We start from the raw sequence: 13,643 nt of genomic DNA, 5'->3' as shown, positions 1-13,643 counted from the left end.
CTTACAGTATACTAAAATGAACTAATAGTATGTAGTATATACTCATTAAGTATGTAGTATACAGTATGGGTATTTGAACACAGCTCTGGATTCACCTGGTCAGTCTACGTCATGGAAAGAGTGGGTATTCCTAATGTTTTGTGCACTATTAAAAAAAGGATACAGTGCCTTCGGAAAGTATTCACACCCCTTGACATTTTCTAAAATGGATTACATTTAAGAAAATCCTCAGCAATCTACACACAATACCCCATAATGACAAAGCGAAAACAGGTTTTTAGACATTTTTGCTAATGTATTCAGACCCTTTACTATGAGAATCAAAATTGAGCTCAGGTACATCCTGTTTCCATTGATCATCTTTGAGATATTTCTACAACTTGATTGGAGTTACCTGTGGTAAATTCCATTGATTGGACATTAATTTGGAAAGGCACAGACCTGTCTATATAAGGTCCCACATTTGACAGTGAATTTCAGAACAAAAACCAAGCCATGAGGTCGAAGGAATTGTCCGTAGAGCACCGAGAAAGGATTATGTCGAGGTACAGATCTGGGAAAGGGTATGAAAAAATGTCTGCAGCATTGAAGGTCCCCAAGAACAGTGTCCTACATCATTCTTAAATGGAAGAAGTTTGGAACCACCAAGACTCTTCCTAGAGCTGGCCACCCGGCCAAACAATCAGGGGAAAAGGACCTTGGTCAGGTAGGTGACCAAGAACCCGATGGTCACTCTGACAGAGCTCTAGAGTTCCTCTGTGGAGATGAGTAAACCTTCCAGTAGGACAACCATCTCTGCAGCACTCCACCAATCAGGCCTTTATGGTCGAGTGGCCAGATGGAAGCCACTCCTCAGTAAAAGGCACATGACAGCCTACTTGGAGTTTGTCAAAAGGCACCTAAATACTCTGACCATTAGAAACAAGATTCTCTGGTCTGATGAAACCAAGATTGAACGCTTTGGCCTGAATGCCAAGCGTCATGTCTGGAGGAAACCTGGCACCACCATTTTTCAGCGGCAGGGACTGGGAGTCTAGTCAGCAAAGATGAACTGAGCAAAGTACAGAGAGATCCTTGATGAAAACCTGCTCCAGAATGTTCAGGACCTCAGACTGGGGCCCTAAGCACACACAGCCAAGACAACGCAGGAGTGGCTTCGGGTCTCTGAATGACCTTGAGTGGCCCAGCCAGAGCCCGGACTTGAACATCTCTGGAGAGATCAGAAAATAGCTGTGCAGCAACGCTCCACATCCAACCTGACAGAGCTTGAGAGGATCTACAGAGAATGGGAGTAACTCCCCAAATACAGGTGTGCCAAGCTTGTAGCGTCATACCCAAGAAGACTGGAGGCTGTAATCGCTGCTTAACTTCTCTAGGGTAGGGGGCAGTATTTTGACGTCCGGATGAAAAGCATGCCCGTAGTAAACTGCCTGCTACTCAGTCCCAGAAGCTAAGATATGCAAATTATTAGTAGATTTGGATAGAAAACACTCTGAAGTTTCTAAAACTGTTTGAATGATGTCTGTGAGTATAACAGAACTCATATGGCAGGCAAAGCCCTGAGAAAAAAATCCAACCAGGAAGTGTGGAAATCTGAGGTTTGTAGTTTTTCAAGTGATTCCCTATCCAGTATACAGTGTCAACTGGGTCATTTTGCACTCCCTAAGGCTTCCACTAGATGTCAACAGTCTTTAGAACGGTGTTTCATGCTTCTACTGTGAATGGGGAGAGAATAAGAGCATATGGAGTCAGATGACTGAGAAAATGACATGAGCTCAGTGGCGCGCACTCCCGTGAGAGTTAGCTGTGTTCCTTTTCTTTTTTGAAGACAAAGGAATCGTCCGGTTGGAATATTATGGAAGATTTATGATAAAAACATCCTAAAGATTGATTCTATACATCGTTTGACATGTTTCTACGAACTGTAATATAACTTTTTTTACTATTCGTCTGAACTAACTGCGCGAGCACAGTGGATTTGGATAACTCGACTGAACACGCGAACAAAAAGGAGGTATTTGGACATAAAGGATGGACTTTATCGAAACAAATTGATGTGCTCATTCACCGGAAGTTTTGGGAGGCAAAACATTTCTGAACATTACACGCCAATGTAAAATGGGGTTTTTGGATATAAATATGAACTATATCAAGCAAAACATACATGTACTGTGTAACATGAAGTCCTATGAGTGCCATCTGATGAAGATCATCAAAGGTTAGTGATTAATTTTAGCTGTATTTCTGTTTTTTTGTGACGCCTCTCCTTGCTTGGAAAATTGCTGTGTGGTTTTTCTTGTCTTGGCACTGTCCTAACATAATCTAATGTTATGCTTTCGCCGTAAAGCCTTTTTGAGATCGGACAATGTGGTTGAATTAACGAGAAGTGTATCTTTAAAATGGGATATAATAGTTGTATGTTTGAGAAATTTGAATTATGAGATTTTTGTTGTTTTGAATTTGGCGCCCTGCTATTTCGCTGGCTGTTGAATAGTGTGTCCCGCGGGTGGGACGCTACCCCAGAGAGGCTAAGGTGCTTTGACAAAGTACTGAGTAAAGGGTCTGAATACTTATGTAAATGTGATATTTACAGCAAAAAAAGTCTAAAAACCTGTTTTTGCTTTGTCATTATGGGGTACTGTGTGTAGATTGATGAGGAAAAAACAAAATATAATAGGGTATGAATACTTTCTGAGTGCACTGTATATTGCAGGGATAGTGCTATCAACTCATCACATCCAAACCACAACTGTTGTAACCCATTTTCAGCACTTGTTCTCTTGAGCAATAACAAGAAAACCAACTTTGGTTAAACCTGTGTAAATTCTGTACATCCCAGTTAGTGTTTCAATATGGTTCCAGGTAAACAGTACCTGTATAACATATTGTATAAAGCTCCCTAAGACTGCCACTCTGCCTGACTTTATTGCCCTGTTACAGAGAGCATACTCAAGGTTGCTCGCTTTTTCATAGTCCTTCGAGCCAGATAGTAACAATTGTCCTGGAACACATAGAATATAAAGCCTTGTCAGGGCCCTCCTCTCACCTCTCTCTGCCAGCGGGGGTTGATGGTGTTACAGACGATGCCTGAGCGTTTCTCCTGGCCGTGGTGTGGCAGCGCTGGAAAGATGCTGTTCCTGCCGGGATGGATGGCGATCTTCAGGTAGGGGTCAGGGTTGAAGAACATCCCTTTCTTCAGCCCTGTGGCGTGGAAATCTACCAGACACGATAAGAGCATAGAGGAGGAGACGATGAGGATAAAAGGCTTTAAAATTACACCTTTAAGGGCTTAAGAAAATCCCAAACTTCTGACAAAGAGGAGCAGAGTGCAGGCAGCAGGAGTGTTCCTTTTAGCTCTGCAAACCAATTCAGTTCAATATCCTGTGTTGCCACAGTATGCTGTACTTCTACAATAGTAGTAGTATGTTCTACTATAGCAGAGCAGAGACATAATAACTCACCCTGAAAAATATGTCTAGACAGAATTATTATTTTGCATAGCATTGCATTTAACTTGAACTTCTCTCCAACTCTGCTCTGTAATATTTGTGACAGCCATGTCATACAGTAGCATAGCCTTCCAGTGATCTGGGACCAGACAGGGACTACTACAGTCAGTATGTTTGTTCAGTATATGTAAGCCTGTGTTGATCAAAGCTGAAGACGAAGGGGGAAGAGCTGCTGTCTGAAATCCCATCTGCCTCCCCCTGACATCTCCCATGCAGCCTTCGGGGAGAGAATCGTTTGGATACACGACTTAGCAAGCTGTCACACCCACCTTTCATCTGCACTACCTCACTGTGAATCAGGTGGAACTGGATCATACCGCCTCTACTGCTGCTGCATCCCTCACAGTTAGGAATCCAACTCAACTCAGGACTGTCAGAGACACTTAGCACAATAGACTCACTGTGCTTTTCCTATGATGAGTCAGAGCCTCACTTGTTAGGATGTTTTTGTGACATTTCTACAGATGTGATGTATTTCTTCATGCAGTGTTTGAGAATGAAACAGCCCCATTTAAGTATGGACGTTTTAGGAGAAAGGAATCCTTTTCATCACCGTCATGTAAGTGTGGGTTTGTCGATATTTCTCTAACTGCTAGCATTCTGTATCATGCCAGTTGGCACAGAACATTCCTTCCTGTAATGCACATGATGTACTCCAGATGGATGATAGTACTGTATCTGAATCCTGGGATGAGTTGCTATGGAGACACAAGCTGTGTGTTGCCCTTTTCCACAGTGATGCTGGCACGTGTGCTGGCCCAACCCTGTAGAGACGCGTTGCCAAGGTAACGTGGTGGTAGGGAGCGGGGGGGGGGGCATGCTCACCTGAGAGGGAGAAGCTAATGAGTCTTCTGCTGCCTGTGCTCTGGGGGACTTCTTCATTGGTGACGGGCTTAAACACCTACAGAGAGAGAGGGTGAGAAAGAGAGAGCAGAGAGAGAGAGAGAGAGAGAGAGAGAGAGAGAGAGAGAGAGAGAGAGAGAGAGAGAGAGAAAGAGAAGAGAGGGAGTTAGAGAGAGAGAGAGAGAGAGAGAGAGAGAAAGTCCCATCAGCGCCCGCCTTTACAGCACCACTCCTCTCTGTTCCTCCTCCACAGGTGTAAGCCTGCCTAAGGGTCTTTACAGCAGGCAGGTGGATTTGTGGAAAATAGCCACTGAGAGATGATGGAGGGCCACTGAGAGATGATGGAGGGCCACTGAGAGATGAAGGGCCACTGAGAGATGGGGGTGGGGGATAAGGGTCATATGCAAACGCCGCACACACACCATCACAGCAGTAACAATACAATGGCATTTTGACAGGCTGTGGCATTGATGTGTTTCTCTGAGATTGTTCCTCTGGGTGTGATCTCTAGGAGGACTAGGGACTGGTCATTATAGCAGTGTGGGGGTATGTAGGCTGTGGGGGCAGGACCTGCATAGCCTGGGCTAAAGCATTTCACTCCCTGGCTGCAGTGGGCCTCCAGCAGACAGCTGGAGTGCCCACAGGGGTCCTCTACTACAGTATACTCCACAGGGACAACACAAGGACATTATCTGATTCCCCTCTCTGTTCACCTCTGGCTGTGGCGTATCTGTCTGTCTATCTCTCAGACTGCTGTCTGTCTGTGCGTGATCTCTCTCAAGACAGGCAATGTCATCCAGCCAATAAGCATATAATAATTTACACTTAGCACCACTTTAAATTTCAGGATTTTCTTTTCCAGTCAATTAGAAAAGAAGGCTAACCAATCTAATGGATTGCTAAACCCATTATATCTGCCCTTTACATCATGTCTGATAACCCCCTAGTAATCCAGGTAACACTGGACAACAGATGACATGCTAACTCCTTTCTGGAACAGTCAGGATTCTTTTCTTACCACTCTTGGCTCTAGTGATAAGCTTCAACCCAGACAATGGAAAAATATATCCTTTAGATGGAAAGACATACAGTAGATCCGTTGTAATTCACCATCTCTTCCCTTCAGTGCCCCTTGAGAAGCCCATATGAACACATAGAGCCCATGTACAGTAGCACTAATACCAGGTTGGGACTAAGTAGTCCTACACGCTCACCGGAACTGAGGGGTTCTTCACAGTCAAACTGGGGGTGGTGGCACGTAGTGCCCCGCTCACACCATGATAGTATTTAAAACAGATCTTGGTCTCCACTGAGAGGAAAGAAGAGACAGATGACAGAAGAGAGGACAGAAGTTAGTTTAAGAACAGGAGAGAGATTGTCCTATCTTTTTAGAATGACCTACTGTTTGCATTATACACTATTTCTCTGTTTATTGGCACCTTTATCAGGTTTCACAGTTGGAAAGCTCTCAAAAACAGGCCAGAGACAGACCAGTGTGACCTAAGAAAGCTGTTGTGAGCAGCATGCCAATAAACTGGGGGAGAGAGAGCAGACGGTCCTCAGCTACATGGTTATTAGCATCGGGGAGTCTGACACAGAGAGATAATACTATCCCTTTAATTACACAGAGAGATAATACTATCCATTTAATTACACAGAGAGATAATACTATCCCTTTAATTACACAGAGAGATAATACTATCCCTTTAATTACACAGAGAGATAAGAATCTCAGCGCTGCTTTCCAAGCTGCTAATCTACTGTGGTAGCTAAATGGAAATGCTTGAGAATCAACACCACTGAGCCTACAGGGTGGCACACAGGCACCAGCGAATGGTATTGGCCAAAAGATTGATTGCTGTCTCTGCCTGGCCGGTTCCCTTCTCTCCACTGGGATTCTCTGCCTCTAACCCTATTACGGGGGCTGAGTCACTGGCATACTGGTGCTCTTCCATGCCGTCCCTAGGAGGGGTGCGTCACTTGAGTGGGTTGAGTCACTGACGTGATCTTCCTGTCCGGGTTGGCACACCCCCTCAGGTTCGTGCCGTGGGGGAGGTCTTCGTGGGCTATACTCGGCCTTTTCTCAGGGTAGTAGGTTGGTGGTTGAAGATATCCCTCTAGTGGTGTGGGGGCTGTGCCTTGGCAAAGTGGGTGGGGTTATATCCTGTCTGTTTGGCCCTGTCCGGGTATTTATGCTGCAGTAGTTTACGTGTCGGGGGGCAAGGGTGAGTCTGTTATATCTGGAGTATTTCTCATGTCTTATCCGGTGTCCCGTGTGAATTTAAGTATGCTCTCTCTAATTATCTCTCTCTTTCTCTTTCTCTCGGAGGACCTGAGCCCTAGGACCATGCCTCAGGACTACCTGGCCTGATGACTCCTTGCTGTCCCCAGTCCACCTGGTCATGCTGCTGCTCCAGTTTCAACTGTTCTGCCTGCGGCTATGGAACCCTGACCTGTTCACTGGACGTGCTACCTTGTCCCGGACCTGCTGTTTTGGACTCTCTCTACCGCACCTGCTGTCTCTAACTCTGAATGATCAGCTATGAAAAGCCAACTGACATTTACTGCTGAGGTGCTGACCTGTTGCACCCTCTACAACCACTGGGATTATTATTATCTGACCCCGCTGGTCATCTATGAACGTTTGAACATCTTGGCCATGTTCTGTTATAATCTCCACCCAGCACAGCCAGAAGAGGACTGGCCACCCCTCAGAGCCTGGTTCCTCTCTAGGTTTCTTCCTAGGTTCTTGCCTTTCTAGGGAGTTTTTCTTAGCCACCGTACTTCTACATCTGCATTGCTTGCTGTTTGGGGTTTTAGGCTGGGTTTCTTTTATATCGGCTGATGTAAAAAGGGCTTTATAAATAAATGTGATTGATTGATAGATAGATATCTGATTCTTGCGAATGAGCTGTCCCTACTGATGAGGTGGGAGGAGCTCTTTGAGGGATGAGTCTTACTTTAGGTAAATAAACAATAAGCAGTGTTAGCTAAATAACAAAATCACCCACAGATGACAATATATTACTTTATCAGAACCAGATGAGAGGAGGGTAGCACTATGGTAGTTACTCATAGCTCCACTTTGTGTCTAAGCAGAGCTGTCCACAACGGGGCCTACTGTACTGTACAGTCAGTGTCGGTTCTCTAGTCTAGAGGAACTAATGGGATCATTTGGCTGTATAAATTATGTCAATTATTTTGTTTATGGGAATCTCTTCCAAATAGACTTGCTATAATCTGTGCAGAATAAGAAGGATTTGTGATTCTAAAGGGAAATCCTGAAACGTATGGAAGTCTGAAGATACAAAATGGTCACAATGGTAATGAGAAACAAAATAGTTATGAGATAGTTTCAGTGTTATGTAAAGATTTACAATATGCACTGATGAAGCAGTGTCCTGTTCTGAGTGCTAGATGCTACATCCATTATAAAACAGCTGTCACGTCCTGACCAGTAAAAGAGGTTGTTTGTTATTGTAGTTTGGTCAGGGCGTGGCAGGGGGTGTTTGTTTAGAGTGTTTCGGGGTTTGTTGGGCTATGTTCTTATTTAAGAGGGGTGTTTCTTTATAGTGTTTCGGGGTTTGTTGGGCTATGTTCTTGTTAGTCTATTTCTATGTTAGTTCTAGTATGTCTATTTCTATGTGGTGTTTATTGGGTGGACCTTCAATTGGAAGCAGCTGCTCCTCGTTGCTTCTAATTGAAGGTCCTATTTAAGAGGGGTGTTTTTTCTATGGGATTTGTGGATAGTTGTTTCCTGTTTTGTGTTCGTGCACCTGACGGGACTGTTTAGTGTTGTTTTTGTATACGTGTTTCTTTTGTTTTCCTTCTTTAATAAAATAAGAAGATGAGTTTACACGTTCCCGCTGCGTTTTGGTCCAATCCCTACGACGCCCGTGACAACAGCTCTCTCAGTGTGTGGGGGATGTAGTGTACTGTAATGTACCTGGTTTTGGATGTATTTCCAGAAATGCACTTACGCTCCACAAAATAGGAATTGACCTCAATTTTCCACACTATCTGGCCCTTGTGCGAACCATTCACTCCGCGGCTCTTGTAGTCTAGAAAGTTCTCAGACGAAACTTCTTCTGAGAGAGACGAAAGAGAGGGAGGTAAGGTGAGATACAAAGTCCCATTACATTATCACACAAGCATTGTCAGTTACCTGTGGATATGTGACATTAACTGTGTCTGAGCACCACAACACCACCTTTAGATTACCTCAAATGATAAGGGAAGGCAGACTGGACATGACCTGACCTAACATGACCTGAGTCATCGCATTGCTCTCTATGTAGTGTACACACAGTCCCTTTCAAATACTGTAGACTTTAATGAACACATTCTAGTTTTTGTCCTATACACCTCTTCCTCTTCCCCACAAGCTAACTTCAAAGAAGATCACATGCAGTATGTGTAACAGCTTTACAAGATTGGAAATAAACTGCTCTTCATCTCACTGTTTCTAGCTGCCTCACTATCATCTACTATTACGTATTGCTTTGGTCCCTTCTATGAAAATCAATGTTATGGCAGTGCTCACCGATGAGGTACATGCCGATCCAGTCCCCAGCGTCCACCTCCTCCTTGATGTCCCAGCAGATGAGGATGTCCTGGGTCTGACCGATGGCATAGAGCGAGGTGCTGACGGTGAGCGTTGAACGGCTGTGTGATGTCACCAGGTCTGTGTCGCTGGTCGAGCGGTGCATAGTCGCCACGACCTCGGGAAAGCCATTCTGGAAGTTGACGTTTGGGAACTGCTCGGGATTGTAGCTGTGGCGGATCGGGTGCTTACAGCGCCGGCGGTTCTGGGACGAACGTGACGGGGTTGCCATTGCTGCTAGTCCGAGTCCGAGAAACCTGTTCTGGTCCAAGTTCTGGAGAAGAGGAGAGGAAAGAAGGAGAGAAACTGTGAATGGGGAGGATGGAGAGCTAGTACTGGAGAGAGTTTAGGGAGGCCAAATGTTAGCATTGCTATTTCTGCGTTTTTGAGATACATACTGTAGATGAAGTCCAATCAAAACTTTCATCGCCATCTTTAAGAACATTGCAGGTGTGTTTTTCAGTTGGTTTATTCTGGCAGACTAAGAGGTAGTGATTTGTACCATCCTGCAGAGAAAGTGGAGCTACAGTGGGAATATTGCCAGCAGGAAATATAATCCCAAGATCCTTCGGAAGTTTCTCCACTATGTAGCAATAACTTCTGAGTGGGAGGAGAGACAACAATACCTAGTTAGTGAAGAGGGAGCAGCACAGTGCTATGAGTGAGGAACACTCCAGGGCCCTGTCCTGCTCAGACTGTTCAGAGGCCTCTCTCTCTCTCTCTCTCTCTCTCTCTCTCATATGTTTACATTGCCAAAGCAAGTGAAATAGCTAATAAACAAAAGTTAAATAAACAATAAAATAATGAACAGTAAACATGATACTCACAAAGTTCCAAAGGAATGGAGAGTGTTCAAAACAGTCTGAATGGGTTTAATGAAGCCTATGGATTGAGTAGAATATAATATAACTTTATTGCGCCAAGGATGCATGTAGTTACATGTAGTTACTATCAAGCATGAGATTCCCACATTGTAGACTGTACATTGAATGTATTCACTAATCATGTACTTTACCGTCGCAAATAAAGGTGTGGTTCAGGTATGAATGTCTGTGAGACGTTCCTTTACAGTGATATCCAATACCAGGAGTATCAAACTCCAGTCTTTGATGCTGTGTCTGCATGTATGTATTACAATCATACCAGCGGCGCAAGAAGTGGGGGGGCATAATATGTATATCTTTTTTTTATCCAGTCGGATAATCACTCCAAATAGCCTTCCCGACTGCTTGGAGGCATCCGCATGGTCCTAAAGCACACAGTTGCCTCGTTTTTAAAAATAATATTCCAGTGATAAAACTGGGGGGGGACGAAAATGCAATTTCAGAAAGTGAAAGTTGCACCCCTAAATTATACACTTCAACAGTGTTTACCAATCCTGCCCATGGGGCCGCAATGGTTACACATAACTACGCAATAGACTAGAAACATGATTTAACTAGTTAAAGGCTGATTTGTAATTCATATACACAGAAACAGAATTGAATGATAGTACACTACACTTCCTATGCATTATGTAAATACTCTAAAACCAGTTCATCTTAATATCTACTTTCTATCATCTGCACTGATCTGAGGACACAGGATAGGTGTAGAATTTAATCAAATGAGAGACTTAATTTCAACTAGGAGAGAATGTGAAATGCTTTATTGAAAGAAGTTCATTATCCAAGTGTTATAAATACATAATACATGCATTATAAATATTATAATTGTAATCTTATATTATAAATAGAAGTTCAATCTGTAGTTCAATGTACATCTGGTGTGCATGATAAAAATAAAGAGGAGGTGAGGAGAGAGGTGTGAGAAAGAGTGTAAAAGACAAAAAGGAAAAGAGGAGCAGGGATGACAGCATATGATTCATGAATTACAGTGCGACTAAACGTAAAATTCTCTCAGTTCATCGTAATTGGATAATAGTGTCTCTCGCGGTGTCGCCTCAGTTGGCCCGAAGGTTATCTTAAGAGCGGGTGAGGTGGCGATGACGGGACTGGGGGTTGGCATCCTCTCTCACATCAAAACATACCTGCAGACGAGAGACAGATGGAGAGAGAGATAAAACACAAAAAACACAAGGCTTAATCATGCTAACACTGTCAGTCATCATAATCATCAGGGGGTGAAATGCAAAACTGACCTTGGATCATTGACTCTGAGACTACTACATCTCTAGCTGTATTTCAATGTAAAGCATCTTTAATAATACTTCCTGTTGACCCGACCAAGGGACCTCTCACCTCTGATCATGCTGTGCCCTCTATGTAGCCAGTTCAGATGCGGGAGGGGTTCACCGACACAGCTGATATAACCTAGAGGATTTAGGCAGAAGGGGGGCAGAGGGATGAAGTGAAGGAGAGAGACTGATATTGAGAAAATAAGGTAGTTGAAGAGACAGTGTTCACCAGGAATCTGTGTGTGTCTCACCCGTTGTCCACACTAAGTGACTGAAGAGTACTTTATACTGAAAAACATGTACAGACACACGATGACAAACAATATAGTGTTTTCTACATTATTTTCTACATAAATAGAAATAAAGAACGTGTCTTACTATTCTCCATGGTTGGCCCTCTTGCCTGTTCTTTGAAGGTGGAAGGAGCCACAGTTATACACCTGAGCCTGCTTACTGCACAACACAATCCATCAATCAGATTGATACACGGGTGTGTAGCTGTGGGTTATAGGGTGTCTAATTGTTCTTCATTTTTCAATATGGGTGACTCTTAAAGGAGCCTGTTTTGTTTTTGTACAGACATTACCGTTACCTAAACAGTGAATTGAATAAATGCAGTTGACATAGCGAAGTAAATGGAAGAATTATCTTATTGCAATGTGGATGGCTCTTATTAAGAGCCTTTGGTTGTGCATACTGTAGTTGAGTCTATGGTGTTGCCAGGGAACAGCACCCTCTTCGAAGAAGTAGGAGGTGAAGATCTCCCGCACACGGATTGCCTCCTGTGCTGCATTGTTTGCCCCCATCCTTGAAAAATCCTGCAGAGCAGCAGACCTCTCCTCTGGCACATGGTAGCGAGCTGCAGATCCCCTCCTGGTCCTCATGTACATCCTCATGAAGTTATGCAGGACACAGGTAGGCAGTCCCAGAAGGCCCTGGTCACCCAACCGTGCAGTGCCCTACACGGAAACTATAGGCAATCGTTTTGAAGGAATCTCCAGTTGCAAGGTATCTGCAGGAATATGGAAGATAGTCATTATTAGACTTTTACATCACCAGGTCACTGTGGATTTCAAAAGTATAATATCTCCTAAACAAATCATGATAACATTGGATAGACAGATGCATGTGCACACACATGGGCATGTGTAGCACGTGACAATAGCAGGATCATATCAAGGATAGCATCACAAATGAATACAGTTGAAGTCGGAAGTTTACATACACCTTAGCCAAATACATTTAAACTCCGTTTTTCACAATTCCTGACATTAATCCTAGTAAAAATGCCCTGTCTTAGGTCAGTTTGGATCACCACTATATTTTAAGAATGTGAAATGTCAGAATAATAGTAGAGAGAATGATTTATTTCAGCGTTTATTTCTTTCATCACATTCCCAGTGGGTCAGAAGTTTACATACACTCAATTAGTATTTGGTAGCATTGCCTTTAAATTGTTTAACTTGGGTCAAACGTTTTGGGTAGCCTTCCACAAGCTTTCCACAATAAGTTGGGTGAATTTTGGCCCATTCTCCTGACAGAGCTGGTGTAATGGAGTCAGGTTTGTAGGCCTCCTTGCTCGTTCACGCTTTTCAGTTCTGCCCACAAATTTTCTATGGGATTGAGGTCAGGGCTTTGTGTTGGCCAATCCAATACCCTAACGTTGTTGTCCTTAAGCCACTTGCCACAACTTTGGAAGTATGCTTGGGGTCATTGTCCATTTGGAAGACCCATTTGCGACCAAGCTTTAACTTCCTGACTGATGTCTTGAGATGTTGCTTCAATATATCCACATACTTTTCATTTCCTCATGCTGCCATCTATTTTGTGAAGTGCACCAGTCCTTCCTGCAGCAAAGCACTCCCACAACATGATGCTACCACCCCCGTGCTTCACGGTTGGGATGGTATTCTCCGGCTTGCAAGCCTCCCCCTTTTTCCTCCAAACATAACGATGGTCATTATGGCCAAACAGTTCTATTTTTGTTTCATCAGACCAGAGGACATTTCTCCAAAAAGTATGATCTTTATTCCCATTTGCAGTTGCAAACCATAGTCTGGCTTTTTTATGGCGGTTTTGGAGCAGTGGCTTCTTTCTTGCTGAGTGGCCTTTCAGGTTATGTTGATAAAGGACTCGTTTTACTGTGGATATAGATACTTTTGTACCTGTTTCCTCCAGCATCTTCACAAGGTCCTTTGCTGTTGTTCTGGGATTGATTTGCACTTTTTACACCAAAGTACGTTCATCTCTAGGAGACAGAACGTGTCTCCTTCCTGAGCGGTATGACGGCTGCATGGTCCCATGGTGTTGATACTGGCGTACTATTGTTTGTACAGATGAATGAGGTACCTGCAGGTATTTGGAAATTGCTCCCAAGGATGAACCAGACTTGTGGAGGTCTACAATTTTTTCTGAGGTCTTGGATGATTTCTTTTGATTTTCCCATGATGTCAAGCAAAGAGGCACTGAGTTTCAAGGTAGGCCTTGAAATACATGCACAGGTATACCTCCA

General features: G+C 43.7%; 1 protein-coding gene across 1 annotated transcript in view; it reads right to left on the bottom strand.

The window, feature by feature from the left end:
• Window positions 1-13,643, bottom strand: part of LOC106569213 (E3 ubiquitin-protein ligase HECW1) — a 62,441-nt gene that overhangs the window by 41,666 nt on the left and 7,132 nt on the right. The window contains exons 2-6 of the mRNA XM_014140349.2: window positions 8,896-9,229; window positions 8,333-8,440; window positions 5,567-5,661; window positions 4,335-4,410; window positions 3,047-3,216 (exon numbers count right to left, since the gene is read on the bottom strand). Coding sequence (XP_013995824.2) covers window positions 3,047-3,216; window positions 4,335-4,410; window positions 5,567-5,661; window positions 8,333-8,440; window positions 8,896-9,229 — 783 coding nt within the window. The remainder of the gene's footprint in view (window positions 1-3,046; window positions 3,217-4,334; window positions 4,411-5,566; window positions 5,662-8,332; window positions 8,441-8,895; window positions 9,230-13,643) is intronic.

Source organism: Salmo salar, chromosome ssa14 (genome assembly GCF_905237065.1).
Source record: "Salmo salar chromosome ssa14, Ssal_v3.1, whole genome shotgun sequence".
Lineage (NCBI taxonomy): Eukaryota > Metazoa > Chordata > Actinopteri > Salmoniformes > Salmonidae > Salmo > Salmo salar.
This window is presented reverse-complemented; position numbering and strand designations above follow the sequence as displayed.